This window comes from Capra hircus, unplaced genomic scaffold (assembly GCF_001704415.2).
Source record: "Capra hircus breed San Clemente unplaced genomic scaffold, ASM170441v1, whole genome shotgun sequence".
Taxonomy (NCBI): domain Eukaryota; kingdom Metazoa; phylum Chordata; class Mammalia; order Artiodactyla; family Bovidae; genus Capra; species Capra hircus.
Window position 1 is genome coordinate 35,295 of NW_017189598.1, and position 18,762 is coordinate 54,056.

The 18,762-nt window shown below is 37.9% G+C and overlaps 1 protein-coding gene across 1 annotated transcript; it reads left to right on the top strand.

Moving 5' to 3' along the window:
* Positions 1-1,102: 1,102 nt before the first annotated feature.
* On the top strand, positions 1,103-15,812 carry LOC108634555 (magnesium transporter protein 1-like; the record flags this gene model as incomplete). The annotated part of the gene is given in 2 exon segments (XM_018044541.1): positions 1,103-1,338; positions 15,643-15,812. Coding segments are annotated over 2 exon segments (272 nt in total), but the record flags the coding sequence as incomplete, so codon positions are not given.
* Positions 15,813-18,762: the final 2,950 nt, after the last annotated feature.

Below are 18,762 nucleotides of genomic sequence, written 5' to 3' on the forward strand. Positions count from 1 at the left end.
TTTTTGTTATTTTTTAGAAAAGGTATTTGGATATTTAAGAAAACCGATTATGAAACAGAAACTTAAAAAAGACCTAAGTGCTTTCTTACAACCTTAGTGTGCCATCCACCCCTCAAACTAATGACAAGTAAAAAAAAAAAAAAAAAGCTTTGCTGTCTATAATCAAATTTAAATTTGCTGTCTTAAATCAAAGTCCTTGTTGATGCCCGCCTCATACATCTAAAAGATTGCCACGAATAAGCACTTTAGAAAATAACTTTTGACATGTGCTCTGTTCAGCACACGTGGCACCATCTTAAAAAAATTCTCCTTCAGCAATATTTTTTCCTTTATTGCCTTTTTTACCTTTTTTGCATTTGAAACACTTTGGAGGCCAAACGACAGGCTCGGGATAGGTCTTATCAGTTACATGGCTAAGTAAAATTTTTCTAGAATAGTACACGAAAGAGGTGGGTTTCTTTTTTTGAAATTAATTTACTTTCTTTATATTCTTTTGGCTAGGCTGAGTCTTTGTGTCTCCCTTCCTGGGCTGGGGGAGGGGGGGAGGTATCGCGGTGGTGGTGGAAGGGGCGGGGTTGTCGGGCAGTTTCTCTGGTTGAGCGGAGAGAAGCTACTCTCTAAATGCGATGCCCGTTTTCTCATTATGGTGCCCTCTGTTGCTCTAGAGCATGGACTCTAGGGCCCACTGGCTCAGTAGTTGTGGCCTGGGGCTTAGTTGCCCTCGCAGCATGTGGAATATTCCCAGACGGAGTAAGATCAAACAATGTCCCCTGCATTGGCAGGCGATTTCTTAAGCATTGGACCACCAGTGAAGTCCGGTCGATTTCAAAGACTTCTAAAAGTATCTGAGGAGAAAATATCCTGTTTTAGTAACCTTAGGCCATCTCCAACACTGAAAAGCCGCAATGCTTCACAACTGCGCAGGCGCGTTTAAAGAGCCTACACCCGCCATCTTTACGTTTAACGAAAGGGATGGTCCATCATCCTTAGCGGACCAATGTAAAACCTCCAGATTATCGTTTTTGTATTGGCTAACGGAGACCAATTAGAAGTGAGCCGTCTTTTAGCGGGCGTTTGGCAGTACAGCGTCGTGACGTTTTGTGAGGGGACTACCGACAGGGCTGAGCTGGGCCAATGAGAAGGGGAGAGGGGGCTGGTTTGCCTGTTCTCACGCCCAACCAACCCTCAGACCCAGCCCTAGGAAAGTTTCCCTTCTAGGCGGGAGAGAAGACGAACATGGCAGCGCGTTGGTGGCGTTGGTGTGTCTTTGCAATCATGGCGGTGGCACTGCTGCTCGTTTTCGGGGTTCCCTCAGCCTCTGCCCAGAGAAAGAAGGAGGTGAGGACGCTGTTTCCAGCAACACGGGCTTTTCCGAACGAGAGGGGCTTGAGAGAATCTGTTTTTTTCTTCCCGATCCCTTTCCCCGTCAGTTCTGTGTCTTTGGTGACTTCAGTTCTGCCGTTTTTAGAATTGTGGGGTTCGCAAGAGAAGAAACCGTAACACTTTTTCTTCTGGGATTGTCGAGTCTGATAGTGATGCGGAGTAGGTGACAGCCTGGCTTCTGTAGGCGTGTAGATAAACAAAACTACGAGTTTTGACACTTCTTTGAATATGGGCCCCGTCAGGTGGTGGAGGGAAGTTCGACTTTAGGTTCAAGGGGTAGAATATCTGACGCTGCTGTCAATAGATGTAACTTCCTTTTAGACGTGTAAGAACTATATTATGTAGCATTTTCACTTCAGGAATGAGAGGATTAAATAGAAGAGCGGAGCTATGCCAAGTTTATTTCATTGTCCAAAAAATTGATTGAAAGCAATTTCAGTTCAGTTGCTCAGTCCTGTCCGACTCTTTGTGACCCCATGGACTGTAGCACGCCAGGCTTCCCTGTCCATCACCAACTCCCGGAGCTTACTCAAACTTACCTTCATAGATTTGGTGATGCTATCCAACCATCTCATCCTTTGTCGTCCACTTCTCCTGCCTTCAGTCTTTCCCAGCATCAGGATCTTTTCCATTGAGTCAGTTCTTCGCATCAGGTGGCCTTGGAGTTTCAGCTTTAGCGTCAGTCCTTCCAATATTCAGGACTGATTTGCTTTAGGATGGACTGGTTGGATCTCCTTGCCATCCAAGGGACTCTCAAGAGTCTTCTCCAAAACCACAGTTCAAAAGTATCAATTCTTCGGGGCTCAGCTTTCTTTATTTACGGGAGTGAAGTTCTTAACCCATTTTCAACCATTTACCAAATATCAAGCGTGCCAGCCATTGTTTTGGGAACTTAGTATACATAAGTGAACAAAACTAAGGTCCCTCCTTGTGGAATTTACTGGCTTTGACAAGTGGAGGAGATACAATGTTCTTTACTCACTGTTAAGCAATCCAAGGTTAGGATTTTTTAACATTATTGTTTTGAAACATTTGTGACTTAGAGCCGTTTGCTCTTAAGAGCTTTACAAATTACTAGCAATTTGTTTATGCGCTCTAATTTTATAAATGAGGAAACCTAAGTCCTAAGCTTACACGGTTAACCGTTGAAGAACGAAGACTAAGATCTTTGGTTAGTCTTATGCTATTTTCTGTACATTTTGTGCTTCCTTTTGTACACAATACCTGTGTGTTCGTGCCTCCTAAGTCGCTTTAGTCGTGTCTGACTCTGTGACCCCATGGACTGTAGCCCACCAGGCTCCTCTGTCCGTGGAATTCTCCAGGCAGGAATACTGGAGTGGGTTGCCATGCCCTCCTCCAGGGGGTCTTCCCCACCCAGGTATTGGACCCCTCATCTAACATGCACTTTAAAAATGCTATTTAATCGGCTCAGATGCTTGTCAACTTGAGCTGAATTTTAAAAGAACCTGCCTTCTCTGTTGCTGAATATTTGTCCTATTCCATAGAAAAGGTAGCATATTAAAACGAGTTACATATTAGATTGGCAAAAAGTGAAGTTAAAAATATACAATATACAAAGTGTACAAAATGAGCAAGCACCTGTACTGGAACTAGAAATTGATGGGCTTTTTAAGGAGGATTCCAAGCTATTTTTTACGTGGAAAACTAGATGTAGAGCAATACATAGTTTTATATTCTGGAGACCTTTTATGTTAAAAAAAAAAACTACAAGTTAGGTATACATAGAAAGAAATCTTTGTAAGAATATAGAACAGTGGCTACCTCTGGATATTTGGGATTGTTCATTAGGGGAAGACTTTAACTTTTTGCCTTGTATGCTGGTATTGTCTATATTTCTACAACCACCAGTTACCCTTTTTAAGTAAAAAAGTGTAGATTTTTAATAACCAGTATTTCTACTAATTAAATTATTTATTCATTTAACCTCTCACTAAACTAGCAGGGGTTAAAGTACTTTTAAAAGGGATCAGCAATGAATTGTGCACTTTAAAATTGTTAACACAGTAGATTTTATGTTATGTGAATTTTATCCCAATAAAATATTTTAAGGAATCAGATTCTAACTCCCCTCTCACCATGCCCACTGTTCAAGACTGTTATGCTCTTGCAAATTTATTGCCGTAACTGTCTAACTGATCATCCTTGAACTCATCCTTCATAGTGTTGCCAGAGATGGTAAGGAGAAAAACTGAAAACCAAAAGGTTAAAAAAATGTATTTTGCAAAGTACAAAAGAACTTACATAATCTGTTTCTTCGCAGACTCATCTCAATTCAAGCTCCTCCCTATACTAGCTGCAAGTCATGTGGGATCTTAGTTCCCTGACCAGGGATCGAACCTGGGCCCCATGAGTGAAAGCACTGAATCCAAACCTGTGGGCTGCCAGGGAATTCCCTGGAAAAGAGTCAATGCATGAAACATACTGAAACATAAAAAAATGGTCTTAATAATGGTAGGATGGCAGATAAAGTTTTCCCTCCGTTTACTCAGTTTTCAAAATATTGTGTAAAATTTTAAAGAGCATATATGTTAGTGCAATCCAGGTGATCTCTAGCCAGTTACTCTGAGTCTCATTTTCCTTAAAGTAGAATGGGAAAATGCCTATTTCTTTTCATATTGTGAAAATTAAAGGAGATGGACCCTGTAAAGTGCCTAATATATCTGGCATGTAGATGACATTAGATGAATATTATAAAATAAAATTGTGTTTCTCTGTAGTATACATTTTTTTAGAAATTTATTTGGCTGTGTTGGGTCCTAGTTGTGGCCTGTGTGTTATGTGGGATCTTTCATTGAGGCAAGTGGACTCTCTAGTTGTGGGAGCTGGCTCAGTAGTTGTGGCACATGGGGCCAGTTGCTCCACAGCATGTAGGGTCTTAGTTCCCCAACCAGGGATCGAACCCACATCCCCTCCATTGCAAGGTGTACTCTTAATCACTGGACCACCAGGGAAATCCCAATATAAAGTATTTTTCAATTGATCTTTTTATGTCAAGATTTTATGAAGATTATTCAGAAAATAAAATTATCTGCATATTTTGGCAAGTCAGGCAATACTGAAAAAACTTCTATATTCTCTGACATTGCTTTGAGAACTGATACATAAAAATGTCACATGCAAAAAACCCAAGCAATTACTTAGAAAATACCTTATTACCAAGAACCAAAGACTCAGTAGCATTGCAAAACAAGCAAATTGAGACATCCTCCAAAAATAAAACATCAAGAAGAAGGGATAGTGGAATATTTTAGCCCTATCCAGGAAATATGTAAACTGAGAATAGACCAGATAGCATTTAAGAATTACAAATACTCTCTTCTCTGTTTACTGTCTTTCTCCTTCAATCATTATCTGCCAATTATGTTTCCAGATCTGTTAAGTCTCACTCTTAATTTAAGAATAGAATTGGAAATTTATTCCTTAACCAGGAGTTTTCTAAACTAACGCTTGTAGACTAGTGGATTATCAGGAAAGCTAAAAATCAAGAATTTTTATGAATAAACCATGATGGTCTAGAACACAGATACAATGAAGTAAGTTTTGAGGGAAAAGGAGGTGCATTTTAGAGGAATTCAGACCGGTGATGCTTAGCTTTATTCTGAAATTTAAAAGTAATCTTAATGGCAGGATCAGAATTTAAATGATAGTGAATTCTTATATGCTATCTTTGATAAGTGATATTCATTGATAGAATTTGTAATTGTTAAAGCTTAATCTACTTTGCTAGAGCTAATTGAGATATTATGCAAGGAAGTAGAATAAAATTAAACTGTTGTCACTGCAATTTCTTATATTCCTAAAAGATTCATCATACTTGATTATTACTAACAGAATTAGAGATATTAATTGACTTCCTGTTAGCAGGATTTTGTGGCCATACTAATTTACGTGTTTCAAGAGGAGAGAAAGACTTTAAGCTTACTACTTAACTTTGTTGGTATTATATTTTGATTGTGAATATTATCAGTCTTCTTTTTGTTTTATTTGAGTACTTGAAAGTAGTGTACTTCAAGAAGGGGAGAAATAAATCTAATGTTTTTTCATAGTAAACTTTTGTTTTGAATAAATATATCCAGAGCACATTTTAAAACTGGATGGATATATTTTCTCAAATTCTTTTTAAAACAATTAGTGGAAAAAGTATTTGAAATAAAGTTGGTTCCAAATCAATTATTACTTTGAGTTGCTGAGTTCGGTTGATAAATCTCTTACCTTCATGTACTATCATCCTTGGAAAGTGTGTTTTTTACTAATAACTTTAAAGTATTGAATAGTAAGTCGGAGGACCTGAAGGGCGCAGGTGACATTTTAACTGTTTACGTTTTAAATATATATATATGTGTGTGTGTGTGTGTGTATATATTTTTTTTTCTTTTTTTTCTTTCTTTTTTTTTTTTTTTTTTGCTGTACTGAGTCTTCGTTGCTGCTTGGACTTTTTCTCAAGTTGTGGAGAGTGGGGGCTACTCTCTAGTTGTGGTGTGTGGGCTTGTCATTGCAGTGGCTTCTCTTTATAGAGCACAGGCTCTAGGGTGCACAGGCTTCAGTAGTTGTGGCAAGTGGACTCAGTAGTTACAGCTCCTGGACTCTAGAGCACAAGCTCAATAACTGTGGTGCACAGGCTTAGGTGCTCCCTGGCACGTGGGATCTTCCCAGACCAGAGATCAAACCCGTGCCTCCTGCATTGGCAGGGTGGATTCTTTACCACTGAGCCACTAGGAAAGCCCCTTAACCCTTTACTTTTGATTATTATGACTTTGTAAGATAAAGGAATATCTAGAGAATGATTAGTGGGACTTAATGTAGAGGCTATAGGAAAATGAAACTTTTGTTTCTGAGCCATAGCTTTCAGAAACAAACAAAGGGCTCTTAACAATGGATGAGAAGCACCCCTAAATAAGAAGTTTCTTCATTACTAGAGATTTACTCCAATGAAGAAAACTTTTAACTCAAATATTAAGAAAAGAGAAATTCTTTTATAAAATCAGAAAAGACAAGAGTAGTAGTAAAAGAAGTGTCTAGGAATTATTAAGGTATTATATGTGTTACATTTGAGTTATCTTGAATATATCACATTCTTCAACCATTTCAGAAACATGTGGAGGTTTATTTTTAGGAATGGTGTATTTTTTCCTGTTGTTTATAACTTAAATTGCTTAATGCTTATTTAATTTCTATATATAATTGCATAGAAATTATATAACATGGGGTCCTTGCTCATAATAATTTTTTAAATATAAATTTATTTATTTTAATTGGAGGCTAATTACAGGCTAAATTCTTTTAGCCTGTAAAAGAATTTCCCTTTTCTTTACAATATTGTAGTGGTTTTTGCCATACATTGACACGAATCTGCCATGGGTGTACATGTGCTCCCCATCCTGAAACCCCCTCCACCTCCCTCCCCATCCCATCCCTCGGGGTCATGCCAGTGCACCAGCCCTGAGCACACTGTCTCATGCGTCGAACCTGGACTGGCGATTTGTTTCACATATGATAATATACATGTTTCAATGCCATTCTCCCAAATCATCCCACCCTCTCCCTCTCCCACAGAGTCCAAAAGACTGTTCTATACATCTGTGTCTCTTTTGCTGTCTCGCATATAGGGTTATTGTTACCATCTTTCTAAATTCCATATGTATGCGTTAGTATATTGTATTGGTGTTTTTCTTTCTGGCTTACTTCACTCTGTATAATAGGCTCTAGTTTCATCCACCTCATTAGAACTGATTCAAATGTATTCTTTTCAATGGCTGAGTAATATTCCATTGTGTATATGTACCACAGCTTTCTTATCCATTCATCTGCTGATGGACATCTAGGTTGTTTCCATGTCCTGGCTATTATAAACAGTGCTGTGATGAACACTTGGGTACATGTGTCTTTGAATTCTGGTTTCCTCGGTGTGTATTCCCAGTAGTGTGGGATTGCTGGGTCATATGGCAGTTCTATTTCCAGTTTTTTAAGGAATCTCCACACTGTTCTCCATAATGGCTGTACTAGTTTGCATTCCCACCAACAGTGTAAGAGGGTTCCCTTTTCTCCGCACCCTCTCCAGCATTTATTGCTTGTAGACTTTTGGATAGCGGCCATTCTGACCAGCATGAGATGGTACCTCATTGTGGTTTTGATTTGCATTTTTCTGATAATGAGAGATGTTGAGCATCTTTTCATGTGTTTGTTAGCCATCTATATGTCTTCTTTGGAGAAATGTCTGTTTAGTTCTTTGGCCCATTTTTTGATTGGGTCATTTATTTTTCTGGAATTGAGCTGCAGGAGTTGCTTGTATATTTTTGAGATTAATCCTTTGTTAGTTGCTTCATTTGCTATTATATTCTCCCATTCTGAAGGCTGTCTTTTCACCTTGCTTATAGTTTCCTTTGTTGTGCAGAAGCTTTTACCTTTAATTAGGTCCCATGTGTTTATTTTTGTTTTTATTTCCAATATTCTGTGAGGTGGGTCATAGAGGATCCTGCTGTGATTGATGTCAGAGAGTGTTTTGCCTATGTTTTCCTCTAGGAGTTTTATAGTTTCTGGTCTTATGTTCAGATCTTCAATCCATTTTGAGTTTGTTTTAGTGTATGGTGTTAGAAAGTGTTCTAGTTTCATTCTTTTACAAGTGGTTGACCAGTTTTCCCAGCACCACTGGGAAAGAGATTGTTAAAGAGATTGTCTTTTCTCCATAGTATATTCTTGCCTCCTTTGTCAAAGATAAGGTGTCCATAGGTGCGTGGATTTATCTCTGGGCTTTCTATTTTGTTCCATTGATCTATATTTCTGTCTTTGTGCCAATACCATACTGTCTTGATAACTTGCTCATAAGAATTAAAATGTAGAACAGCAATACTGAAACTTCAATGCATACAAAATCACTTTGGGTTTATGTTAAAACTCCATATTCTTGGAATCCACCAGAAGCTTAAGAACTGCCCCTTCCCCCAGAAAGAAAATGGGAAATCACAGCCTTGATTAAAGACTTAAAGGCATCAGAGATGGTAAGTGATGTAGTATCTTAGCCCTTAATGCCAGTTAAAAAAAAAGACTTAACAGGAACTGAAGTCTTATAGCAGCTTATTACCAGCTGATTGCAACTGTTGCTCCCAGACATTGTGACTGCAACTAAATCCATTACATAGTCTGATGACAGGTGCTATACAGTCTTAGACATCACTAACACCTTCTTGTGCCATCTTACTGACATGTGAGGATCAAGGTCTGTTCATATTCAGGTAGCAAGGCCTCCTATATATGTTTATAGTCTGCCCTGCGATTACCGAAGCTCTTCTGCCATTTGCTACTAGTTGGTGAGTCAGGATTTAGCATAAGTTCCTCTCCCTTTCCATGTTTAAAGCGTTCACTATATGGATGATGCCTTGATGGCAAATAAAAGCCTCAGTCTCAGTGACTGATGGTGGTGCTATCTTACCATAGAGGTAGCCAGGAGCAGTAACTGATAAACCCGACAAAATTCAGCGACCTGCTCACCAAGCAGTTTCTTAGAAGTAAGTGAATGGATTTATAACACTCAATTCGTATTGGGTTCATGGAAAAACATCTGTGTTTTTGACCCACCAAACCAGACAGGAAACCCAGCACATTATTGGACAGACAATATGTCTTACTCAGGCATGCTGCTAGGTCTTTTATATCAGCTAACCTGCTAATCAGCATCCTTTGAGTGGAGCTTATGTAGATCTACTGAATCAGATTTACTGGAGGATGAAACCTAGAAGTCTGTACTTTTAATAGGCTCCTTTACATTAGCTACACTTTGGGAAACACAGGCCTAGGAATTTTATTATCTATCGTGCTAAGGGCTTTCTCCAGGAAGTTTTTACTTACTTTTACTACCAAATCTTTCTTTTACATTGTGTTCTGATCAGTAATTAATACAAATATTTTTGAATACATAATAAAATTATAAAAGCTTGAGTTGAGCTGTTAAAATCCTTTTCAGTTTAGAACAATGTTTCTCAATGAGGGAGTGAAGAATTTTACTTCCCAAGGATTACCTGGCAATGTATGGAGACATTTTTGGTTGGTGGTAGCTGGTGATGGTACAGACATCCAACAGGTAGAGGTCAGGGATGCTGCTTAGTAAGCAATGTGCCAGACAGCTCCCCACAACAAAGAATTACCTGGTCCAACATGTTAGTAATGCTGCTATTGCTTGATTTAGAATGATCTGTTTGAATCCTAGCTTTGTGTCTTACTAACTGTGACACTTTGTCCAAGTTACTTAACCTCTCTGATCCTGTTTACTCAACATTTAAATGAAATAAAAATAGAGTATTTAACCTCATTGTGTTGTTGTAGGAATTTGTGACCCCATGGATTGTAGCCCCCCAGGCTCCTCTGTCCATGGAATTCTCCAGGCAAGAATACTGGAGTGGTGGGTAGCCATTCCCTTCTCCAAGGATCTTCCCAACCTAGGGATAGAATCTGGGTCTCCTGCATTGCAGGCAGATTCTTTACTTGTCTGAGCCACCAGGGAAGCCTCCCATTGAATTGAATGTTCATTCTGTAAGAAGAGAAGTTGCTACCTGACACATACATGGAAGGCATTCCAAATAGTAGCTTATATTTTCTCAATAAAACCAATTCAAGATGGGCTTACCATCTTGAGACATATTAAAGTTTTAAAGGTTAGATCATTGTGAATAAGGATTATAACTTTTAATTATGCTCTGAGCTATGTTTACGTACTTTTTTTGTAAAAGTTTAAAACTAGTTCATATTTTGTTGTGATCTGTCTTCAGTTCATTTGTCAAAAATGAACTCAGAAAGTAATTAATTGCCTCTGTATTAAGCAGTGTTTTGAGGTGATAATCCCATTTTGTTGTTGTTGTTGTTCAGTCGATGAGTTATGTCTGACTCTTTGGGAACCCATGGACTGCAGCATGCCAGGCTCCTCTGTCCTCCACTATTTCCCCAAATTCATGTCGGTTGAGTTGGTGATGCTATCTAACCATCTTATCCTCTGTTGCCCTCTTTTCCTTTTGCCTTCAATCTTTCCCAGAATCAAGGTCTCTTCCAGTGAGTCTGCTCTTTGCATCAGTTGGCAAAAGTATTGGAGTTTCAGCTTTGGCACCAGTCCTTCCAATGAATATTCAGGACTGATTTCCTTTAGGATTGACTGGTTTGATCTCCTTGCAGTCAAAAGGGATTCTCAAGAGTCTTCTCCAGCACCACAGTTCAAAAGCATCAATTCTTTGGCACTCAGCCTTCCTTATGGACCAACTCTCACAACCATACACGACTATGGGAAAAAAAAAACATAGCTTTGACCAGATGGACCTTTGTTGGCAAAGTGATGTCTCTGCTTCTTAATACTGTCTAGGTTTTTTCGTAACCTTTCTAAGGAGCAAGCATCTTTTAATTTCATGGTGGCAGTCACCATCTGCAGTGATTTGAGAGCCGAAGAAAATAAAATCTGTCACTGCCTCCACTTTTCTCCTTCTATTTGCCACGAAGTAATGGGACCAGATGCCATGATCTTAATTTTTTGAATGTTGAGTTCAAGGCAGCTTTTTCACTATTCTTTTACCCTCATCAAGAGGCTCTTTGGTTCCTCTTTGCTTTCTGCCATTAGGGTGGTATCATCTGCATATCTGAGGTTGCTGATATTTCTCCTGGCAGTCTTGATTACAGCTTGTGATTAATCTAGTCCAGCATTTGGCATGATGTACTCTGCATGTAACTTAAATAAGCAGGTTGATAATATACAGCCTTGACAAACTCCTTTTTCAATTTTGAAATAGTCAGTTGTTCCATGTCTGGTTCTAACTGTTGCTTCTTGACCAGCATACAGGTTTCTCAGGAGACATAAGGTGGTCTGGTATTCCTATCTCTTGAAGAATTTTCCACAGTTTGTTATGATATGATCCATACAGTCAAAGGCTTTAGTGTAGTCAGTGAAGCAGAACTAGATGTTTTTCTGGAATTCCTTTGCTTTCTCTATGATCCAACGAATGTTGGCAATTTGATCTCTGGTTCCTCTGTCTTTTTAAACCTAGCTTACATCTGGAAGTTTTCGGTTCAACTACTGTTGAAGTCTAGCTTGAACGATTTTGAGTATTACCTTGCTAGCATGTGAAATGAGTGCAATTGTATGCTAGGTGGAACATTCTTTGGCATTGTCCTTCTTTGGGATTAGAATGAAAACTGACCTTTTCCAGTCCTGTGTCCACTGATAAGTTTCCCAAATTTGCTGACATATTGAGTGTAGTACTTTCACAGGATCATCTTTTAGGATTTGAAATAGCTCAGCAGGAATTCCATCACCTCCAGTAGCTTTGTTTGTACTAAAGCTTCCTAAGGCCCGCGTGACTTCACACTCCAGGTTGTCCATCTCCAGGTGAGTGACCACACCATCATGGTTATCTGGGTCATTAAGACCTTTCTTGTGTAGTTCTTCAGAGTTTTAAAGTGTTTGTAATTCCTTTGAACTAATCTCTTCTACTTGGTAAGTTACTTAGGGATTGTATGGCCAGATATCTGGTCTCTCCAGTTATAAACAGAAAGAGGGATATCACAAAATTTTACACAGACCTATTTGAGATTTTGTTTAACAAGACTCCAACTGTTTATCACTAATTCAAAGCACATTTATTTGTTTTATTGGAATGATCATGTATTTATATGACTGAATAGAGATAGACTATGTGGAACTATATCTGCTGTTGCTTTACTTTTTCTTTTCTAAAATAGCTCCAAATAGAATTTGTAGTTAAAGTTAATAAAATAGCCAAGTTATGTTTCAATTTGCTGGTAACTGTCAAATTTAATTTGAAATATAAAGAAATTGATGACTGCTTTAGAATATTGAATGTGTATTTTTAAACTGTGAACTAATATTGTTCTCTCAGCTAAGAGGATCATTAATTCTGTATCAAATAACAATTCATTTGTTTTGAAAAACTGAGTTTAATCTGTGCAGCCTTATTTTAAATCAAATATTCTGTTCTTGACAATTTTTCGTAACTAATTCTATTGTTGAACTAGACTCCGCCACTTGTTCCTTATCCTGTCTGCCTTCTGTTTCACTCTCTTCTACTGTCTTTACCACCAACCTGTTTCCTTTTTTAAAAAAAATTAAGTATAGTCATTTACAATGTTATGTTTTAGGTGTACAGCAAATTCCTAATTTATCCCTCCCTCATAGCCTGTTTCCTTAGTATCATTCATTGTTCCACAAGTCTTGTTAATTATTTGTTATACCAGTCTTTTGAGAGTGTATATATTTCTCTGTGGGCTTGTTAAAGACTATATTCATTTTTCCACATGTGACATATTCATTTTGAGACTCCTACTGGAATTATCTTTTATCTGCTACAAAACTATTTTCATTAAAATTTATTTATTTATTTTTACTGTACTGGGTCTTCTCTAGTTGTGACAAGTGGGGATTACTTTCTCATTGTGGTATATAGACTTCTCATTGCCCTGACCTCTCTTATGGAGCATGAACTCTAGGGTGCACAGTTTTCACTAGTTGTGGTGCATGGGTTTGCCCCATGGCATATGGAATCTTCCTGGACCAGGGGTCAAATTGAACTTGTGTCCCCTGCATTGGCAGGCAAATTTTTAACCACTGGACCGTCAGGGAAGTCCCAGCTGCAAAACTATCTTTCTATGCTATCTTTCTCTATTGTTCATAAAAGTGTACTCAGGAAATAAATACTTTTTTCAGTATTGGTTGAATTCAGACATGCTTTAAAGGTCAGTCCAGTTGCTCACTTGTGTCCAATTCTTTGTGGCCCCATGGACTGCAGCACACCAGGCTTCCCTGTCCATCACCAACTCCCGGAGCTTTCTCAAACTCATGTCCGTCAAGTCAATGATGCCATCCAACCATCTCATTCTCTGTCGTCCCCTTCTTCTCCTGCCTTTAATCTTTCCCAGCATCAGGGTCTTTTCTGATGAGTCAGTTCTTCATATCAGGTGGCCAAAGTATTGGAGCTTCAGCTTCAGCATCTGTCCTTCCAATGAATATTCAGAACTGATTTCCTTTAGGATGGACTGGTTTTATCTCCTTGCAGCCCAAGGGACTCTCAAGAGTCTTCTCCAACACCACAGTTCAAAAGCATTAATTCTTCAGCATTCAGCTTTCTTTATGGTCTAACTCTCACATCCATACATGACAACTCGAAAAACCATAGCCTTGACTAGATGGACCTCTGTTGGCAAAGTAATGTCTCTGCTTTTTAATATGCTGAAGTGACTTAGCAGGCATACAGTGACATCTGTCTTTCAAAGAATGCTGTTTCTCTATTAGATTCCTGATCTACTTTCAAAGTGAAAAGGCACATCCTAACATCTGTTCCTTGATGATTGAGTTTAAAGGGAAGGAATTGATTTTACAGTTTGAATGCCAGTGCCCTGACCAAAGTTTAGTGTAAATAATGGGAAATGTAATTGGTCAGATGCTTCTGAATAGTGTACCACTGCATGATTTACCAACCATTAACAAACATACCCCTGTCTTGTAAAGATGAACAAAACCATGAATTAGCATTAACCTTGCACTGAGATTCTTGTCTTCTGCACTTCTTTTTTATCTTTTCCCTTTTTAATACTTTTGCAAAGTTTGAACATAAAGGTAGAGGTGAGAGGAATGATAAATGAATATGATTGCATTTATTTCAAACTGAAATTCTCATTGACTAACCATGCTTCTTTTCCATTGCCTCATGATGACTGACTTATAAAAAGGAACAAACAAAATTTAGCTCTTTCTTTGTATAGACATACATTTTCATTTCTCTGAGATGTATGTTTGGGAATGCATTTGCTGGAATATATGGTTAGTTCCCTGATAGCTCTGTTGGTAAAGAATCCACCTGCAATGCAGGAGACCGTGGTTCGATTCCTGGGTTGGGAAGATCCTCTGGAGAAGGCATAGGCTACCCACTCCAGTTTTCTTGGGCTTCCCTTATGGCTCAGTTGGTAAAGAATCCATCTGCAATGCAGGAGACCTGGGTTCGATCCCTGGGTTGGGATGATCCCATGGAGAAGGAAATGGCTACCCACTCCAGTATTCTGGCCTGGAAAAATCCATGGATTGTATAGTCCATGGGGTTGCAAAGCGTCGGACACGACTGAGCGACTTTCACTTTCACAGGTCACTTGCTTAATTTTTTAAAGAAACTGCCAAACTCTTTTTCAAAGACTGACCATGGTATATTCCTACCACCAATGTAGGAGAGGCCCAGTTTCTCTACATCCTTGCCAGCATTTGGTATTGTGACTATATTTTATTTTAGTAACAGATATGTATTGATGGCTCATTGTGCCCTTAATTTGCATTTTAGTAATGACTGATGTTGAACATCTTTTTGTGTGTTTATTTGTCATCTGTAGATCATCTTTGATGAAGTCTCTTGATGTCTTGTCTATTTTGTTTTTCTGAATTTTGATGGTTTTAAAATATATTCAAATCACTACTCTGTTTTAGGTGTGTAGTTTCAAAATATTTTCTCCCACTCTATAGCTTGTCTTCATATCCTCCTTACAGGGTCTTTCACAGAACAAAAGTTTTTAATTTTGATGAGGTCCAGTTTATCTTTGTTTCTTCTTTCTTGAATCATGCTTTTGTTGTCAGCTTAAGAGCTCTTTGCCTACTCATTGATCCTGAATATTTTCTCCTAATTTTTAATACTTTTCATTTTTACATTTAATTTTGTGATCCATTTTTAAATTAATTTTGTATAAGGTGTGAAGTTCTGTTTGAGGTTCTTACTTTTGGCTATGGATATCCAGTTGTTTCAGTACTGTTTATTGAAAAGGCTGAGTTGATCTTGCACCTTTGGCTATAATTGTGTAGGTCTATTTCAAGGTCTTATTTCTGTTCCATTGATCTATGTATCTATCCTTTTATCAGTATCACCCTGCCTTGCTTACTGAAGCTGAATAATAAGCCTTAAAATTAGATAGAATAGCTCTTCCCACATTCTTTGGAATCATTGGCCAATGAAAATTTTTATGATTTCATCTTATTTTATTTATTAGGAAATAAGTCATGCACATAAAAATGTAGTATATATTTAAATCTCATCATGAAATAATATAATTTTAAGAATAATTATCATCATCAGGCCCAAGTACAAAATTTAATTTTTAGTTCTCTTATATTTTTTATGTACCTCTGCTTATTAGCTTGGTTTTCAGTGGCCTAGTTAAAAAAAACTTTAAATTCCAGGTTGAAAGTATTAATGGCATTCTTTATCTTTTTCTTAGATGGTGTTGTCTGAAAAGGTTAGTCAACTGATGGAATGGACCAATAAAAGGCCTGTAATAAGAATGAATGGAGACAAGTTCCGTCGCCTTGTTAAAGCCCCACCGAGAAACTACTCCGTTATTGTCATGTTCACTGCTCTCCAACTTCATAGACAGTGTGTCGTGTGCAAGTATGAACTTTCAACTACACTTTAAAAATAAAAAACTCAAAAGATTTTAACCATTTTTCAATCCCAGAAGAATGAGTTTAGTTCAGTGGGTACATAAACAATGAATGTGTATACCTTACTTAGTGTGTCTGTAGTAACACATAATGTGCTGTGCTTAGTTGCTAAGTCATGTCCAACTCTTTGTGACCCCATGAATTGCAGCCCATCAGGCTCCCCTGTCTATGGGGATTCTCCAGGCAAGAATACTGGAGTGGGTTGCCATCCCCTTCTCACTAACACATAATAGTACTACTCTTTTATAGTCTTTTTTTTTAAGGTTTTGTTCATTTATTCATTTTGGCTGCACTGGGTCTTCATTGCAGCACACCAGCTTTTCTCTATTTGTGGTGTGCAGGCTTGGTAGCCCTGAAGCATGTAGCATCTTAGTTCCTTGACCAGGGATTGAACCTGCCTCCCCTGCATTGGACTGGAGATTCTCAAGCACTGGACCACCAGGGAAGTCCCCAGTCTTTGTCCATATTAGTGGGGGAGGGACAAAAAGCAAGGATAAAGTATCATGGTAACCATCATAGAAATAACAAAATCTAAAAATCATAAATTGATACCAAGTTCTATAAATGCATGTCGATAGCATTGATGTAGTACTTTTGTGCTCTTGTTTTATGACAACAGTCCCAGAAGTTACATAAAACAAATCTTTCATTTTTGGAAGAAAAAGTTTCCAGTGTTTTAAATGCTATACTGAAAGCTAGAGATATTTATTAATGCAATAATGGTGACTGCATCCAAAATTTGGAATTATAGGAGAACTTTTAAAGAAAACAAAGATTCATGATGTAGAGGTATTTCTTTTTTCTAGATTATTTTGTAGTAATTTTAAACCTTAGAAATGGAGACTAATCTCACTTAAACTTTGATCAAACAATGCTTAGTTGATTTGATTTTACTATTTCTGAATGCTTTTAGGAAAAAAGGTATTTCTTTAAACAAAAACATTATAGATAATTAAAAATAGTGGATACTAAAAAATAAAATAGCTTTTGCTTTTTGTTATTAATTTACTTATGTTTTTAGATCATATGTGTGGTCTGGGAAATCACTTTAAAGGAAACGATACAGCTACCCTGTGAAAAACTAGTAAAATCTTGAGAGGTTTTTCCAAATTCTGATAGCCTGAGCCCATGTGAAGGAATAGACAGCCTTCTTTCAGAATAATGTGTTACGCTTCCCTAAGCCTTTATAACACTTCTTAAAAGATTTCCTCCCCAGAGGTAGGAGATAGGCCAGATATTTGGTCCCAGAGTGCTGTTCTTCTTTTTTAGGCATGGGATTCTGCTGAATATAAATTGAAAATAGGTAGAAGAAGGAAAAAGAATAGTAAGTATTAACTATGAATAAACTTAAATTCTGCAATTACTCATAATTCAGTCAGTTTACTCACTGGCAATCATGAGTATACAAAAATGTCAGAAAACAAAGTCCTTCATAATTATACATTAAATGCAAATTAATGGAATTCTTAATGTTTTTAATAGTATCTTTTTACAAGACCAAATTTTAAATTAGCTCACATTTTCCTAAATTCATTCAAATAACTAAAATTAAGTAACAGTAATTAGTATAATACTATGTAGTTGGTGCTCTTAAGATGAGAAGTATAGGAGTGCTTGATCCCAGAGTGCTGTTCACTCTTATCATCTGGCTAGGGAAATGAGTTCCACATATGAAAATTTAGCTGTCAATATGAGACAGTTTATGATTAAGTACTAAATGAATTATGTACATAATAAATGCTATAAAATTTCAGGAAGGACATATAACAGGAGTGGTTAGGTTTGGCCTAATAGAGAAGGTAGGACTTGTACTAGGGCTAGACAGACGGATCAGATTTACATGGCGGTAGGATATTCTGTTTAGAAGTAATGATGTGTGGAAAGGTACAGAGATAGGAGTAAAGTGCTGGAATTAAGGCATCCTGTTTGAGATTGAGTAATACCAACCTAGACAGAGGCATTAGAAGGCAGAGACATTACTTTGCTAACAAAGATCCATCTAGTCAAGGCTATGGTTTTTTCCAGTAGTCATGTGTGGATGTGAGAGTTGTACCATAAAGAAAGCTGAGCACCAAAGAATTGATGCTTTTGAACTGTGGTTTTGGAGAAGACTCTTGAGAGTCCCTTGGACTGCAAGGAGATCCAACCAGTCCATCCTAAAGGAAATCAGTCCTGAATATTCACTGGAAGGACTGATGCTGAAGCTGAAACTCCAATACTTTGGCCACCTGATACGAAGGACTGAGTCATTTGAAAAGACCCTAATGCTGGGAAAGATTGAAGGTGGGAGGAGAAGGGGTTGACAGAAGGTGAGATGGTTGTATGGCATCACTGACTCAATGGACGTGAATTTGAGTCAACTCCGGGAGTTGGTGATGGACAGGAAGGCCTAGTGTGCTGTGCAGTCCATGGCGTCGCAAAGAGTTGGACATGACTGAGCGACCGAACTGACTGAAGGTTGTGTAAAAGCTAGATGAATTATTTGGAAATAGATGATAAAGAACCTTGAATAACCAGTGGAAAGAGCTTGGAGATTGTGTTCTGAAGGTAATAAAAAAGCACCAATGGTTTCTGAGAAAGAGGAAGAGTATCAAGAAATAACTATTTAGAAAGATTGATGTATATTGCATGGTTTAAAGGATTGGAGGTAGGAAGAAAGTAAAAGCAATGGTCAATGTCAAAGAATATCAATGTCAGATATTAAAGATCCTAACTTTAGGTGGACAGCATGAAACATAAATGTGAGGATAGAATTAACAGATAAATCACCCACCTGGAGAAGGAAATGGCTAATGCACTGCTGATATCTCTGCTGGGAAAATCTCGCATGGACCCGCGGAGGCCGTGGCAGGCTAAGTCCGATGAGTCGCAAAGAGTCAGACATGAGCTTAGCGAGC